At 45.2% G+C, this 16,090-nt stretch overlaps 1 protein-coding gene and 1 long non-coding RNA gene across 4 annotated transcripts; one reads left to right on the top strand and one right to left on the bottom strand.

The window, feature by feature from the left end:
* Positions 1-1,417: 1,417 nt before the first annotated feature.
* LOC137454700 (uncharacterized) lies at positions 1,418-3,738 on the bottom strand. 3 transcript variants are annotated; one of them, XR_010990670.1, is made up of 4 exons: positions 3,652-3,709; positions 3,171-3,329; positions 2,923-3,070; positions 1,418-2,734 (listed from the first exon to the last, which is right to left on the bottom strand). It is a non-coding gene; the product is annotated as an uncharacterized lncRNA (long non-coding RNA). The 3 variants fall into 3 exon arrangements; XR_010990669.1 differs by lacking the exon at positions 3,171-3,329 and having other exon boundaries at positions 3,652-3,738; XR_010990668.1 differs by having other exon boundaries at positions 2,923-3,329.
* Positions 3,739-3,786: 48 nt separating this feature from the next.
* Positions 3,787-15,664, top strand: CCDC107 (coiled-coil domain containing 107). Its single transcript, XM_068164878.1, has 6 exons — positions 3,787-4,023; positions 10,182-10,387; positions 11,604-11,670; positions 12,678-12,768; positions 13,887-13,996; positions 15,004-15,664. Exons 1-6 carry the CDS (start codon positions 3,855-3,857, stop codon positions 15,276-15,278), a joined length of 918 nt encoding a protein of 305 aa, XP_068020979.1. The 5' UTR covers positions 3,787-3,854; the 3' UTR covers positions 15,279-15,664.
* Positions 15,665-16,090: the final 426 nt, after the last annotated feature.

Raw genomic sequence — 16,090 nt, 5'->3', positions numbered from 1 at the left:
GGCAGAGCGCTGGGGGAGCAGAGCGCTGCGGGGCGGCAGAGCGCTGCGGGGCGGCAGAGCGCTGCGGGGCGGCAGAGCGTTGCGGGGCGGCAGAGCGCTGCGGGGCGGCAGAGCGCTGCGGGGGGGGAGCTCCGGGGCGCACAGACCCCGGCCCCGGCCCCGGCCCCGGCCCCGCTGCGGCGCTGACAGCAGCCCCGGCTCCGAGCCGCCCCCCCCAGCGCTCTTCCCCGTCCCTCAGAGCTCTCGCAGCCGCTCGGCACACCGCAGGCCGCCCCTGCCTCCCCGGCCCCCTGCCGCGCCTGGGGCCGTCCTGCCTTGGCGCTCTCCTGTCCCAGCAGCACCCTGGCCCCCTGCTGCCAAATGAGGAGGCGAGAGGCAGTGAAAATATTAATGATTTATTGATCGAAACGCCGCCGCCAAGGAGATGCAGAGCTCTGCATCCCCGAGCATGAATCCCAGGGCTGACAGCCCCGAGATCACTTTGCAGCCACCGCATTTATCCCTGGCAATCACCCATCTCTTCCGTCTGTTGCTCCCATCAGTTAAACCCTTTGATGGGCTCAGTGTGTTCCCTTCATCTGCTGTCTTCAGTGGAACTGCGGGATCTTAGACTTTGGGGTCTCCCAGCATCGGGGGCGCTCACTCTGGTGTTCATTGCCCCCCCCAGGGGAGGAACTGGCCTCAAGGTGTATCAGAGGATGTTTAGGTTGCCTATTCAAGAAGCTTCTTCACTGAAAGCTTCTCAAAGCCTGGACTAGCTTCCCCAGGGAAGTGGTTGTGATGAACAGAAAATTCTCATTAACAGAATAACAGAGTTGATAAGAATTTTCCTCTTGTTAGCTGAAATGCTGGAATGCAGGGAGGGGGAGAGGGGTTGGCAGACAGCCTTTAGATAGATAAGGAATAGCAGTATTTGTCAGTGATTCACTTCTGTTAGTCTTGGACAAGATGATCTTTTGTATATGATAAAGGACACCTGCATGATATGTATACTTCTGCTATTTTTAGATAGATAAGCTTTGTCTAGATAGGAAGCATCTGGACCTCTGTCATTATAGACAGATAACTTTCTGTATAAAAGTTTGCCCAAAACTCTCTGAAGACACACAGCTCTTTTGAAATGATTCTACCTGTGTCAGGCACGCCAGAATAGAAGCATTATACAAGAAACTGACTGAGTCTCTTGTGTGTCATTCTCTAAGTCAGTTGAATCCCCATCCCTGCAGATGCTTAAGAGACCAAGAGATTGACACGAGGCTTGGCAGAGTTTGTGAGCTGTGGGGACTGCGGAGTCTGAAAGGCCTTTTCCAACCCAAACGATTCTACTATTCTACAAAACATTCACCTGCAGACAAGCTGATGAGCAACTTCCCTCTGATGAAAAGCTTCTGGAGACTGTGAGAAACGAACTCACTGCTGAAATTTATAACCAGTTTATTATAAAATAAAGGCAACACAGCGCTGGGCACAGAGCGAGTTTGTTAGAGGCGCACCCCAACAACACGAGGTGAACTGATACAGACGGCAAACATACATAATCATATATTAAAACGTACATATTCATATATTCCCCAGCACGCTCCCACCCCTCTCCATCAGGACTGAGACAAAACCTGCACTTTTGACCTGGCCAGTCTTTAGACCTGTTGGCACCTCCCCTTTCTCTCCCAATACCCCACACTGTGGCAATGCCAGCGACGAGCAGTGTGAGCAATCTGGCAGTGCGGGCCTAGAGCCTGACATGGTGGCAGGCCATGCTCAGCATAAATGCAGAGCCAGCTAGCAGTGGAGCAAAACAGTGCTGTGCCTGCAACATGTAACTAAAACAAGGCACTGGTAGCTATAAACATGGACAGTTATCCTGGGACAACAGGACATGGACCTGCATCAACAACCTCGTTGTGTCATTAGTAGTTGGACCAATAATCTGTAATAGTGCAATGTGTGGTCACTCATAGGGAACCAATGGAGCTATGCCAACAAGGGACTCCGAGTTTATATAAGTTGTAGCAGTTGCCTTGCTACGCACTTCTGCCTTTCCTGTCTCCTGTTTCTTCTACACTTTACAGTGCTATACTTGCACTACAGGCCTGCTCCATAGGCCTGCACCTCAGGCCTGCACCATCGGCCTGCAACACTGGAACAATAAAGGAACAATACTCGATCATATTGGTCAGCCGTATTGATTCCTATCTCCGTCGTCTACACCACACAATACTGACCATCAGCCCAACGATCCAGCCCAATGATCGAGCCCCACAATCCCCAGGAATCCCCCTTGCGGAAGCCAAATATTATAACCAGTTCCTCACAAGACGGTCATCACCCTCACTAAGTCAGCATATGAAAACCATGTCCCTGCTGAACGAGTGCTCCTGGAGCCTCACTGACATTGGCACAAACCTCTATTTGTGTCCAGGTACACGTGAGCAAAACCACACCAACATGACAAAGAAATAAGAATTTCTTTCCCATTCAAAGCTTCCATCGGCAGGGAAGGTGCATCCCCAGTCCCCCATTAAATGCAATCAGCCTGACCAATATTGTTTACAACGGCAGAAATGAATTATGCTGTGGTCTGGCTTCAGCTCCCAACTACTTCCATGTTGAACAAGGACAGCTTGTGCTCATAGAAGGCACGTGGCGGGTTGTGTGCGAGGTTCCTGTAGAGCTCAGGTCTCTGAGCCTTCTGAGCAGCTATGCTTAGCCCAAAATCAGACAGTTTCACATGACCCTGGGAAAAAAAATCCAAGAAAAGAATTCAGAAAGATTGTGCTTGAACAAAAGAAAAGGGTTAACAGCTGCACAGCCTTCTGAGGTCATGGCAGACTTGCACAGAGCTACCTTGCTCAAGACTCAGCATGGCCTCAGCTGCAGACTGTGGGGTTTCAAGCACTGGCACTCGACATGCACACCCCTTACTCTTGCACCCAGCAGAAGGCTCTCTGGTGTAGCATCCCTGTGGATGACTCCCAGATGGTGAACAGCATCAGTGGCCAACACAGATCCAGGCCTGTCAAACTGTGCCTCCTCTTCTGATAAGGTCTCTCTCTTCATTAGTGAGGTCATCCTGTCACCCACAGAGAGAGAAGAGAACGCAGCTATGAAATCAGACCGCTGGAATCCTGAGACTTGTTCTGTGTGAGACCCCAGGAGAATCCAAACCTAACCTTGGACCTGGCCTTACAGCTCCTCTTTGGAAAACTGTCGCTGCCAGGCCCCACAAACCACCATCCTCTGTCAGCAAACTGGATGTAAGAGCTGAAAAGTGTCAACAGAAACTGTAATTGGACAGCCAAGGAGATACTGTGAGTCTGAACACAGAAGACCTGGAATGCACAAAGAAACTGTGTTAACAACTTTGTGTGTGTCTCTGTGTGTTCATAGCTTTAGGAGTAACAAAGCAGAAATTTTCACTGCATTCCTAGGACTATTAGAGGCTTGCTCTGGCTGTGTGTAATACATAGACATTCCCATCAAAATGTTTGCAGGACAACAGAAAAAAACCACCCAAACCAACCAACCACAAACTGCTTTATGTTATTAAGCAGGAACTCGAAATCCTGCAGGAACTGTTTTTTGATGACTAATTAGTCTTTTTTTGTTTTTTCTTTTCTTCTTTTGGTGTCATACTAACCAGCACATACTCACCACGTAACTGAATGTCACGGTTGTGACTCCAAGGCAAGCGAGACAAAGTGTGTCCGGGGAAGACAGGGAGAGCGCAAGCTACCGAATTCTCATGCTCTTCACTGGGGGCGCTGTGCCGTGCCGTGCCGCGCCGCCGGGAGGGGAGCGGCAGGGGAGCGGCAGGGCAGCGGCGGGCCGGGCCGGGCCGGGCCGGGCCGGCAGGCATGGTGCTCTCGGCGCTGCAGCAGGTCGTGGTCTCGGCGGTGCTGGTGCTTTGCGTCTTCGTCGTCATGCCCAGGATGTTCGGGGGAGGAGGCGGCGGGCGAGCCGGCCGGTCTCCGCGGGGCGGCAAGGCCGTCCCCGGCCATTACGATCCTCGTCAGCCTCGCAGAGGTAGGCCCGGGGCGGTGCGTGCGGCCGCGCCGTCCCCTACGAGAGCATCTCGGGCGCGGTCTCTGTCTCGGGTGAGCTTGAGGGGAGCCCCCGGGCACGGAGAGGGCTGTGCTGCGGCTCCATTCCGTCAGGCGGCAGGCGCTGGGTGTTCCGCACGGCCTGTGCTGATGGGAGGCCTGGTCAGGCGGCTTGCGGGCGTGCTCAGAGCTCCGGGCCTTGCCCTCCCGCCCCGCCTCCCCTCTCTGTGTTTCATAGTTTCATAGTTTCATAGTTTCATTCAGGGTTGGAAGGGACCACAAGGATCATCTAGTTCCAACCCCCCTGCCATGGGCAGGGACACCCCACACTAGATCAGGCTGGCCAGAGCCTCATCCAGCCTGCTCTTAAACACCCCCAGGGACGGGGCCTCGACCACCTCCCCGGACAACCCATTCCAGGGTTTCACCACTCTCATGGTGAAGAACCTCCTCCTCACATCCAGCCTGAATCTCCCCACCTCCAGCTTCATTCCATTCCCCCTAGTCCTGTCACTACCTGAGATCCTGAGAAGTCCTTCCCCAGCCTTCCTGTAGGCCCCCTTCAGATACTGGAAGGCCACAATGAGGTCACCTCGGAGCCTTCTCTTCTGCAGACTGAACAGCCCCAACTCCTTCAGTCTGTCCTCATAGGAGAGGTGCTCCAGCCCTCTGATCATCCTTGTGGCCCTTCTCTGGACACGTTCCAGCACCTCCACATCCCTCTTGTAATAGGGGCTCCAGAACTGGACACAGCACTCCAGGTGGGGTCTCACCAGAGCTGAGTAGAGGGGGAGGATCACCTCCCTCGACCTGCTAGCCACACTCCTCCTGATGCAGCCCAGGATCTGATTGGCTTTGCGGGCTGCAAGTGCACATTGAGAGCTCATGTTGAGCTTTTTGTCCACCAGCACCCCCAAGTCTCTCTCTTCAGGGCTACTTTCCAGCCAGTCACTGCCCAGCCTGGATTTGTGCCTGGGATTGCCTCGACCCAGATGCAGGACCCTGCACTTGCTCTTATTGAACTTCATGAGGTTGGCTTGTGCCCACCTCTCCAGCCTGTCCAGGTCCCTCTGGATGGCCTCCCTTCCCTCCAGCGTGTCTGCTGCACCACACAGCTTGGTGTCATCAGCAAACTTGCTGAGGGTGCACTCAATGCCACTGTCCATGTCACCCACAAAGATGTTGAATAAGACAGGTCCCAGGACTGATCCCTGAGGGACTCCGCTTGTCCCTGGCCTCCACTGGGACATGGAGCCATTGACAGCCACTCTTTGGGTGCGGCCATCAAGCCAGTTCCTTATCCATCTAGTGGTCCACCCATCAAACCCATATGTCACCAGTTTGGAGACCAGGATGTGGTGCGGGACAGTGTCGAAGGCTTTGCTCAGGTCCAGGTAAATGACATCAGTTGCTCGCCCCTCATCTATTAATTTTGTCACCTGCTCATAGAAGGCCACCAGGTTGGTCAGGCAGGATTTGCCCTTGGCAAAGCCATGCTGACTGTTCCCAATCACCTCTTCACTATTCTTTTGAGCAAGTAGCGACTCCAGGAGGATCTGCTCCATGATCTTTCCAGGCACAGAGGTGAGACTGACTGGCCTGTAGTTCCCTGGTTCCTCCTTCTTGCCCTTTTTGAAGATGGGGGCAATGTTTCCCCTTTTCCAGTCTGTGGGGACTTCACCAGATTGCCATGACTTTTGAAATATAATAGAGAGGGGTTTAGCAACCTCCTCTGCCAGTTCTCTCAGTACCCGTGGGTGTATCCCGTCGGGTCCCATGGACTTGAACACTTTCAGGTTCTTCAGATGATCACGAACCTGATCTGCACTTAGAATGTTCTGCTGCTCTGGTTCATTACTGTCCTGATTTTTGTCTGTGTTGTCTTAGGAAAATTACAGCCTGTTACTGGAAGCGTTTCTTAACGGGGCTGTTTAACGAGTAATGCCTGCGGGGCACAGACAGCAGCTGTGAGGTGTCAGAAGAAAAAGGTCTCTGGGCACGTAAGAATTGCAGTAAGGAAGCCAAGGGTTAGTGTTGGTAACGTTAGCACAGAAACGCATGTCAGGTAGCGTGTTGGAAAGAGGCCAAGATGTCTGCTTAGAAAAGCTGTCGCTGAGGGGGCTAGAGAGCTTACTGTTCCTTTGAGATAGAATAGAATAGAAATAGAATAGAAATAGAATAGAATAGAATAGAATAGACCAGACCAGGTTGGAAAAGACCTTCGAGACCATCAGGTCCAACCTGTCACCCATACACACTGTGTATGTCAGCAGAGGATGTTGCCCGGGGTCCAAAGGTCCACTCTTGTTTTAGAAAAGAACAAAAAGCATGCTTTGTTGATGTAGCTCAGTGAGTGATTGATGTCTTCCAAGGCACTATAAACCAAGAGGTACACAGTTGCAGTAAAATGTGCCTGTGCTTTTGCTCAGGAGTACCTTTCAAAGGTAGAAAAGAGAGGCCTGAGCTGCTATCATGTGCTTCCCTGTTGGTGTCTAACTTAGAGTGCTTCATAAGTGCTAATGCTGCTTGTTTTGCCTGATTAATTGTAATTTACATAGTAGCTGTATTTTCCTATAGCTCAAATTCTTTGAAAACAAAACCTAAGAAAAGAAAACTCAACACTTCACCTGCTTCTGATTTACTGATACATTTGCCTAGCAATAAAATAAAATAAATAGTTGTCGCTGCATAAAATAGGTCACAGGCACATCTGCTGTCGCTTTTCTAGGTTCTTATTTTCTCCTGTTTGGCCACTAACTTACTGTTTCTTCTGTGGGATAAACCTGGTGCAGGACACTGGACTCCATTAGGATTTCTCTGTGCCAGGAGAGTGTTTTTTCCCATGACCACATTTCTTATTAGTGTGACCTGTGGAAAGTTTTCCATCTGTGCTAATAGGTGTTCTAGTAAATCTCTTTGTTTGTATTAAACCTAAACAGAACTAAAAGTAAAGTAGAAAGTATTCAGTGGGAAGTATTCTGAAAGGAGGGAAACTAAGGGAGATAAAAAGTGTTTTCCAGATTAGTTAGTGTAGTTGTACTAAGTCTAAACCTGCTTGTCTTGAAGGAGAGTGTCTGCCTGAACTTGCATTAAAAGATTAAGGTAACTTGAGTTTTGCTTCTGGCAATTAAGGCATTTAGTTTTTTGCATAACTGTCTAGTTCTGAGTTTCAGTGACCAAACACACAGATAAAAGGTCTGCTCCAAATGTGTATGTTGCAAAGACGTGCATGAACTTGCAGTAGTGCCTGTCACGACTGCAGAGCTGATAGTAAATGTCACTATCACAAGGGACATCCCTGTAAGTCTGAAAAACTTTTGTGACTAATACAGTTTAGACAGTTATAAAACAGTGGTCAAGGTCTGCTGCCACTAAATACCAGCTTAGGTTAGTAGAATTAATTTTTATTTTTCTATTGTGTTTGGAAGAAGCTGTATACAAACACTTGTTTCACTGAGAATTATAACTGAGGTGGTTTTGGATTCTTCCCCCATGTGATTGTAGCTGTGTTTAGCACTCGTGTGTTACTGTAGATTTTTGAAAGGCCAGTGTATTGGTATTTGCATAATGGCTTTTGGGGGGATTTGTTATAGAATCTGAATCTCATTTTACCCATACTCAGTTCTGATACATATAAATAGAATAGAATAGAATAGAACAGAATAGAACAGAATAGAACAGAACAGATTGGAAGAGACCTTTGAGATCATCAAGTCCAACCTATCACCCAACACTATCAAATAACTAAACCAGGGCACCAAGTGCCTCATCAAATCTCTTCCTAAGCAGCTCCAGTGATGGTGACTCCACCACCTCCCTGAGCAGCACATTCCAATGGCCAATCTCTCTTTCTGTGAAGATCATCTTCCTAACATCCAACCTAAACCTCCCCTGCTGCAGCTTGAGACTGTATCCTCTTGTTCTGGTGCTGGTTGCCTGGGAGAAGAGACCAACCCCCACCTGGCTGCAACCACCCTTCAGATAGTTGTAGAGAGCAATAAGGTCTCCTCTGAGCCTCTTCCTCTCCAGGCTAAGCAACCCCAGCTCCCTCAGCCTCTCCTCATAGGGCTGTGTTCCAGCTCCCTCCCCAGCTTTGTTGCCTTTCTCTGGACATGTTCCAGCAACTCAACATCTTTCCTAAACTGAGGGGCCCAGAACTGGACACAGGACTCAAGGTGTGGCCTAACCAGTGCAGTGTACAGGGGCAGAATGACCTCCCTGCTCCTGCTGACCACACTATTCCTGATGCAGGCCAGGATGCCATTGACCTTCTTGGCCATCTGGGCACACTGCTGGCTAATATTCAGCTGCTGTCAAACAGTACCCCCAGGTCCCTTTCTGCCTGGCTGTTCACCAGCCACTCTGACCCCATCCTGTAGCACTGCATGGGGTTGTTGTGGCCAATGTGTAGAACCTGGCACTTAGATGTGTTCAATCTCATGCCCTTGGACTCTGCCCATCTGTCCAGCCTGGCAAGGTCCCTCTGCAGAGCTCTCCTACCCTCTAACTGATCAACACCTGCCCCCAGCTTGGTGTCATCTACAAATTTATTGATGATGGACTCAATCCCCTCATCCAGATCATAAGTAAAGATATTGAACAGGCTGGGGCCCAGCACTGATCCCTGGGGGACACCACTGGTGCCTGGCCGCCAGCAGGATGTGGCACCATTCACCACCACTCTCTGGGCTTGGCCCCCCAGCCAGTTCCTAACCCAGCACAGAATACTGCTGTCCAAGCCAGGAGCTGACAGCTTGGTCAGGAGCCGTTCAGAGAGGTTTGTAAGTGTAAGCCTAGCCAGGCTTACTTGGTACTTCAAACTCCGCAACCACTTGTTGTCTCTGGAAGCATCTGTTTTTCATGTGCCTGTCCCGTGAACCCCAGATTTAACTACCAATTCACCCAATCCCTAAGTCAAACAATGACACTAGCTGTTCTTTCATCTGCTTCCTGTTCTGGCAGGCAAATTACATGCAAAAATATTTCAAACTTCCAAGGTTGCATCCTTTTGCCCATGTGTAATCCTTTTCTGCTAAATACTTCATTTACAGAGGTACAGCACATCTAAGGTGTGGGAATATCCATGTAACACTGAATTCACTGGTGGTGTAAGGAAAACAGCAAGACAGCATGTGTATTTCAATAAGCTTTTTTCCCCCCCTGGGACTACACAGTTCACTTTGTACTTAACTCCTTTCTTTATTCTGGGGAAGGTTAGTAATTTGTACTGTTCTCAGCATTATCAATGTTTCTCCAAGTGTGTTTTAATTTCAGGATTCAAGTTGTTTCTGGTTACATCTATCTTTCTGTGGCTTACTGTGGTTTTGTCAATCACAGTAGTATCACAGTATCACAGTATAACTAAGGTTGGAAGAGACCTCGAGGATCATCGAGTCCGACCTATCAACACAGACCCCATGACTAGACCATGGCACCAAGTGCCACATCCAATCCCCTCTTGAACGCCTCCAGGGACGGTGACTCCACCACCTCCCTGAACCACCTCCCTGGGCAGCCCATTCCAATGACGAACGACTCGCTCGGTGAAGAACTTTCTCCTCACCTCGAGTCTAAACCTCCCCTGGCACAGCTTGAGACTGTGTCCCCTTGTTCTGGTGCTGGTTGCCTGGGAGAAGAGACCAACCCCTAAAAAAGGCCGCCGGCCCCCGCTGCCACCACTGCCGAAGCCGGTGCCATTGTTGTAGGCGTTGTAGCTGCTGCTGCCCCCGCCATAGCCCCGATTGCCGCCGCCCCCGTGGTTGCTGAAGCCGTTATAGCCGTCCCCGCTGCCGTAGGCGCCTGCGCGGCTGTCGCCGAACCCTCCACGGCCGCCGAAGTTGCTGCCAATGTTGCTGTGAAGGAAGAAACTTAATACTTGTATCTCAAAGATGTATAGAAACTTAATTGGAACTCTGCTAATTACATTTTACTTTGCATTCTTGTAATGAAAAGGTGATTTTTATTTGTGGCTTTTTTGGTTTATTTTTGGTACCTTTATTTGGATGCAGGGCTGACCATACCATCTTAGAAGAGTAATGAACAAAGATTGTCAGAAAGGAAAACAATTTAATTCCAGCTGTGAAACTTAACAGGACTGTTAGTTTCCCTTTTAACTTTGTTCTTTCAATGTAATTTTTTAAGGCAGTCCTCAGACACTTCATCGGCTTCACCTCAATCCAGAAAACTCTGACAGTAATACATACCAGAGTATTCAGCAGATGAGAAATGCAATGGAAAAAGAGATAAAGAGTGAGAGAACAAGAGGAAATGGTAGAGAATTAGCGTTCACCCTCATGCCATTGTATGCACTTGGAGTGGGAGTGTTTGCAGCATACAAATTTCTTAAGGTAAGCTGTAAAAAAAACAACCCATCAAATGATTGAAATTAGAAGGAAATATAGGTATTTATAGATACAGATATATATCTTGTTTTGTTATATATATCTTGTTTTGTTTTCCCATTTCTGAGACAATGTATATGATTATCCAAAAGCCATTTCTTGCTCTGTTTGACTTCGAAATTTTTACTCCAAAGTTCAAATTTTAGCATTTCTCATTATTCCTTATGAAGGTTTCTGACCTACCTTTCTTTGACGCTTAAAGAAGTGAGAGTCTGACCTGCCCTGGTCTGAAATAGGCATCTGAGAGCCTAAACAGCTATGTTACCTGAAGCTGTAACTTAAGCCTCATCAGTATTTCACTTCCTTTTCATTCATCAGAATGAGGTTGGGTATGGGAAGGGTATGGACAATTCCTGCAGAATAATAATCTTAAATAATCAATTAGGTAGAATAATGAGTAGTGATCTTTAATTTGTGCTTCTGATTTGGTCATAAAACTGAAACTTAGACCTTTTGTAGCATTTGTAAGTTAAAAATGGGGAACACAGGCTCAGTTGTTTCTTCTGGAAAAAAACCCAAATGTATCGTTTGTAGCAAGGGCTATTACAGCACTTGCAATGCTCAGAGGGCACCTGGAATATTTTTGCTTGCCTTCAGGAAAAAGACTTAAACCTGAAGAGGACCAGAGGCAGGATCTTCTCTGTAGTCAGTTTCATACCCTCTCCTATATGAGAAAAATTCCACATCTTAACAAAACAAACTCAGGGGCTGACCAGTTAAATACAAGCTTAATTAGGTTGTAAGAAAGATGTAAATGTCACGAAAACGATATTTGGAGTGTTACATCTCTTTACAAGTGTGCTTATGTGATTGAAGTGCTAATATCTTTATAATAGCATCTTTATTACTTTAAGAAAGAAGTTTTACCTCCTAATGAATGGTGGGAAACATGATCCAGTAACCTGTAAGGTTCTTTCTGTTCACTTGTTGAAAGCTGGAGTTGAAAAAGCAGCTACTTTCTTTTGCAACTTTGATTGGTCATGTTACTGCCTAAAAGCAGAAGTGCTAGTTTACTATAGGAAGAAGGCATGGCAGCAAAAAGTTTCCTTGATGGAGCACATCTCTGTGGTTGCAGTTTTCTTTCAGTAAAATTGTAAATGTATTTTTATTTTTAATACACAAATAGTGCTGAAGTCATTTAATAGGGTTGTGTTTATTAAAGATGAAGTCACATGAAGAAAGTCTCTCCAGAAACGAAAAAAGAACAGAAGACAAGGCAAAGGAAACTGGTAAGATACCCATTCAGAATGCATATATTCACCAAAAATGTGTGTTTGCTGCTGGAACAAAGCTATATATTGTCATCCATGCAATCCAGCTAAACGAGAACAATTATTTTACTCAAGTGCAGCTAGGAACTTATATAAATAATATTCTGTGTATTTGAAACCTTAATAAGAGGTTCGTTTGAAAACTCCAGATGGAAGTATTCTTGGAAATAGCAGGTGTAGTAGTACAGTATGATTCTCGGCCTTTTAATGTCTGATGTTTTTCTCACTTAAGACCTGTTCATTTTTCATCAATAGAATAGGATGTTTGAATAGGATATAATAATCCTGAGATGAATAGTGTTTAAAAAGAGTGTAATGGTCTGCTTTAGAATTGAACTGTATTGCTAGTGGAACATCATGGATGAGCAATTATAGAAAGTGTTGCATTTCTAGGCCAAACCTGAGACCTGCAAACATAAGATGTTGTACAAGAGTTCAAAAACAATGGGTTTTTTCATGATACAGAATATTCTTGACTGTCCGATTCAGTGTATTTGGCATGTGCTAAGAAATGAACTTTGCCTTAGAGAAAGTTACAGCATATCAAAGTTGAGCTGGTTTTGTTCTTTTTCTGTCCCTTGTGTAGACACATTTCTAGTTAATTGTGAAAGTAGCAGCCTCTTTCAGCATCCCTGTACACCCGCTCTGCAGCTGGGCTCAGTAATGATTTGCTGTGCTGCCTGCTCACCATCTTTGTGTGTTGCATTCTTCTTTCTTCAAGACTACAGAATAATAGTAGTTAGCAGTTACTTCTCTCAGCAATAGTGCCTTAGGCATTGGAGGATGTCCCTTCTCCTATTCTAGAATTTTATGGAGAAAAAGACTACCAGTGTTTGAATCTGCTCAATCAAAAATAGAAACTAATATCCTTTTGGTATCAGTATTGTAAACACATTTCTAACAGTGCTCTGTCTCTCCTCTCTCTTCTGTCTCTCTTTTTTTTAATTTGCCTTTGTTTTTGTTAGAGCATCAGCTTTTGGAACTAGAGAAGCATCTAGCACAGACAGAGAAAATGTTAAACTCTTTATTGACTCAGTTGGATCCGTTGTCAAACTGGTGAGTGTTTCTAAACTATCTCAGTTAGTATTGTTTTCTGTAAATTGAAATTCTCGGAAATGTTAACGAAGAGTTCTTACAATGTGCTGTATATAGATGTAGGGAACAGTGTTTAGGAGCCATCTTTAATTACTTACTGTTTCTGTAGCCTTTTGTATGAAATAGTTCTTCGGTTTGTGATCTCCTCCACCTCCTGTCTCTTGTTCACCAAACAGAAATGCAAAAGTTCAGACTTGAAATGACATTACTGTAGCTTGAAAAGTTATACCTCGGTGTTGGCAGAGGAGGCTAATACTAAAAACATACTTCAGCTCAGCAGCATTTGAAAGCTGATGTAGGAATTAGATTTCTGGTAGCAGAAGGCATTTCTTCCTTTTGATAGAAGACAAAACTAGTTATCAAGGGATAGCAGCTTGTGTTCGTGTTTTGAAATGAACCTGTTAAGTGAGTGTGTGTGTTTTGAGGAAATGTAACTCCTCTGTTGGGGTGTAACAAGAGAGTAAGTAATACAACCTTGTAGTTTTACAAATGTTCTTTTTTTTTTTTGAGGAGCTAGGGCCTTACCAGTCTACTGGAAATAAAAGTATCCCTGCAGTCCATTTTGTGTGCATTTATATCTTTCATGAAGCCTACGTTAAAACATGCAGAATTTCATGGTTGTTCCCTTAGTGTACTTTTGAACTTAGTATGTGCTGAAACTGTTAAGCAGTAAATTCACTAACCAGTTTGCAAACCAAATTTCTACTAGTGATGGGAAGGAGAAAGGGTAAATAAAATCTGAAATAAATGAGAAAAGTGTCTGACCATGGAGTTCTTTATTAGGCATTCCTGTCTTAAAAATAAAGCTGCTTTGGATTATTGTTTCTTTCATTAGTTAACACTCGTCTTTGGCCTTTGGGGCTCTGGTGTTAGAATTCTGCTACTAAATGATGAAGTAAGTGGAAGTGATGTGCTTTCTACTTCTCAAGAGACAGGTCTCAAGGAAGAGTTCAACCTAAACACACTGCTGACTTAACTATAGCATTTGTCCACTGAAAGAAATACTGTGAGCTTATGCATTTATTATCAGGCACTCACAAGGTTATCTTTCAGCTGTTGACATCTATCTGGTTTTCCAGTGTTAACGCTTTAGCTAGTGAGCAGAAAGATGAAATAATGACACAGCTCCAATCAATTAGACGACTGATGAAAGAAAGCGGGTTGGATAAATCAGAAGACAAGATGAAAGGTATTTTGATTTCTGGTAGGATCCATAACTAGTTTGTATTTTAAAAGAATAAATACATCTTACTATAAAAATGTTCAGTTCCTGCACCCTAGGTGACATGTGCAGAGCTCATTTCTTTCTGGAGTACTGGAGCTGGGATTGTTTAGCCTGGAGAAGAGGAGGCTCAGGGGTGACCTCATTGCCCTCTACAACTACCTGAAAGGTGGTTGTAGCCAGGAAGGGGTTGGCCTCTTCTCCCAGGCAACCAGCACCAGAACAAGGGGACACAGTCTCAAGCTGCGCCAGGGGAGGTTTAGACTCAAGGTGAGGAGGAAGTTCTTCACCGAGCGAGTCATTCATCATTGGAACGGGTTGGCCAGGGAGGTGGTTGAGTCATTGTCCCTGGAGGCGTTCAAGAGGAGATTGGACGTGGCACTTGGTGCCATGGTCTAGTCATGGGGTCTGTGTTGATAGGTTGGACTCGATGATCCTCAAGGTCCTTTCCAACCTAAGTGATACTGTGATACTGTGATACTATTTTCCTGTTCAAGGTGTGTCCAATTTAAGATTTTTGATACATTATAGTTACTTTTTTGTAAAGAATTGGTACTAAAAGATGTTGAACTAGGACAGACTGCATTATCACATTCTGCTTTGTTAAAATTGGGCTGCTTGGATGTGAGTTTCTGTGCAGACTGTTAGTGCCGGACTAACTTTAGTCTAAGGATTCCCAGAAAGGGACCTCTGAGGCTGTGGGTAACGCTTGCATAATTAAACTAAACAGCAAAGTGGTTATTAGTTGCAATTGGAGATTGCCAAGATGTACATAGCAGTCCAAGAGAAATCTTAACATGATAAAAATGGTGTACTAGAAGTTTGGGAAATGTTTTTATTAGTTGAGTCTTAGAGAAAAAAATGAAAAATAAATATTCTTTTTCTAAACTGACCTTGAAATTTGGAGCCTTTTAGTAATTTAAACTTACGGTTGAATTTTTGTTGTTGTTGTTTTTCTAATTGTGACTCGTAAGATGTCGGCCACATTTGTAATGAGAAGCTTGAAGATCTCATTCAGTCATTCACTGAACATTCTCAGGAGAAAGAAATGGATGACAGAGAAGATGACAGCAGTGAAGATTCATGTGAGGAAGTTGATAATGATTACAAAATGGAAGAGCATGAATTATGTGATGAATGTGAAGTACATCAGTTTGAACCAGATACGGTAGAAGAGCAAGAAATGATAAACAAAGACTCCGTTAAGTCAGAAGAGGTGGGATTGAGGAGACGCAATAGATGGGAATGAAAACTGCACAAGTAAAGCTTTCAAAAACCTAGTGGGGCTTTTTCTATAATGTTGTGTGCACTTTAAACTGTTTGGAATGAGGTTATGACAACTGGTCTATGCTTTAAAAAGAAGTGAAATACTCTCTGTGCTTGTGTATATGACAGTTCTGTATCTGACTTCAGTGGCAACAGAGTTTCATTCAGAATGTTTACATACTTTTTCTATTTATTTTTTCCTATAAAAATATTTCTGTACTCTGTATATAATACACTGTAATTATATCTGATGCTTCACTAAAATACTAGAATATCTTGTAATTAAGACTGTAAAAACCAGATGTTCCTTTGTGAGCATGATGTCCCTGGAACTGTTGACTCTTGAGTTCATTAAAGAGTATGCACTGATGAATTTAGCTCTTTGTGGAAAACCTCTCTGTACAGGGAGAATGAAAAGGCATGTGGATAAGTCTTAGGGATGCATTCACAGTCAGGTTTCTTTATTCGGCGAAAAAGATAGCCACAGACACTCTTTTACAATAATTTTATCTGAGTGTGCTTTCTGCTCAGGAATGATGTGTAGTTTTGCTATGTTAATGTAAACCTTAATGCATTACACTAGATCGCTTTTACTTCTTCCCCACCTGTCATTGGTCAAACTCAAAAGCTGCCTAATGATGGATGCCCTTTACTACTGTATCCCTGTTTCCTATTTATTTTAACACAATAGAATCTGGCCCTTTCATTCACTGTAACACACTTTCTGACATCAGTATTAACAGTTGTAGCACTACTTAAGAACTGTGGGGGTTACAGGTTTCTTTTTACAATATA

Source organism: Melanerpes formicivorus, unplaced genomic scaffold (assembly GCF_026170545.1).
Source record: "Melanerpes formicivorus ecotype bairdi unplaced genomic scaffold, bMelFor1.0.p_v2 SCAF_3, whole genome shotgun sequence".
In the NCBI taxonomy this organism is placed as follows: domain Eukaryota; kingdom Metazoa; phylum Chordata; class Aves; order Piciformes; family Picidae; genus Melanerpes; species Melanerpes formicivorus.
The sequence above is the reverse complement of the archived record's forward strand: the minus strand, read 5'-3'. Positions and strand labels throughout refer to the sequence as shown.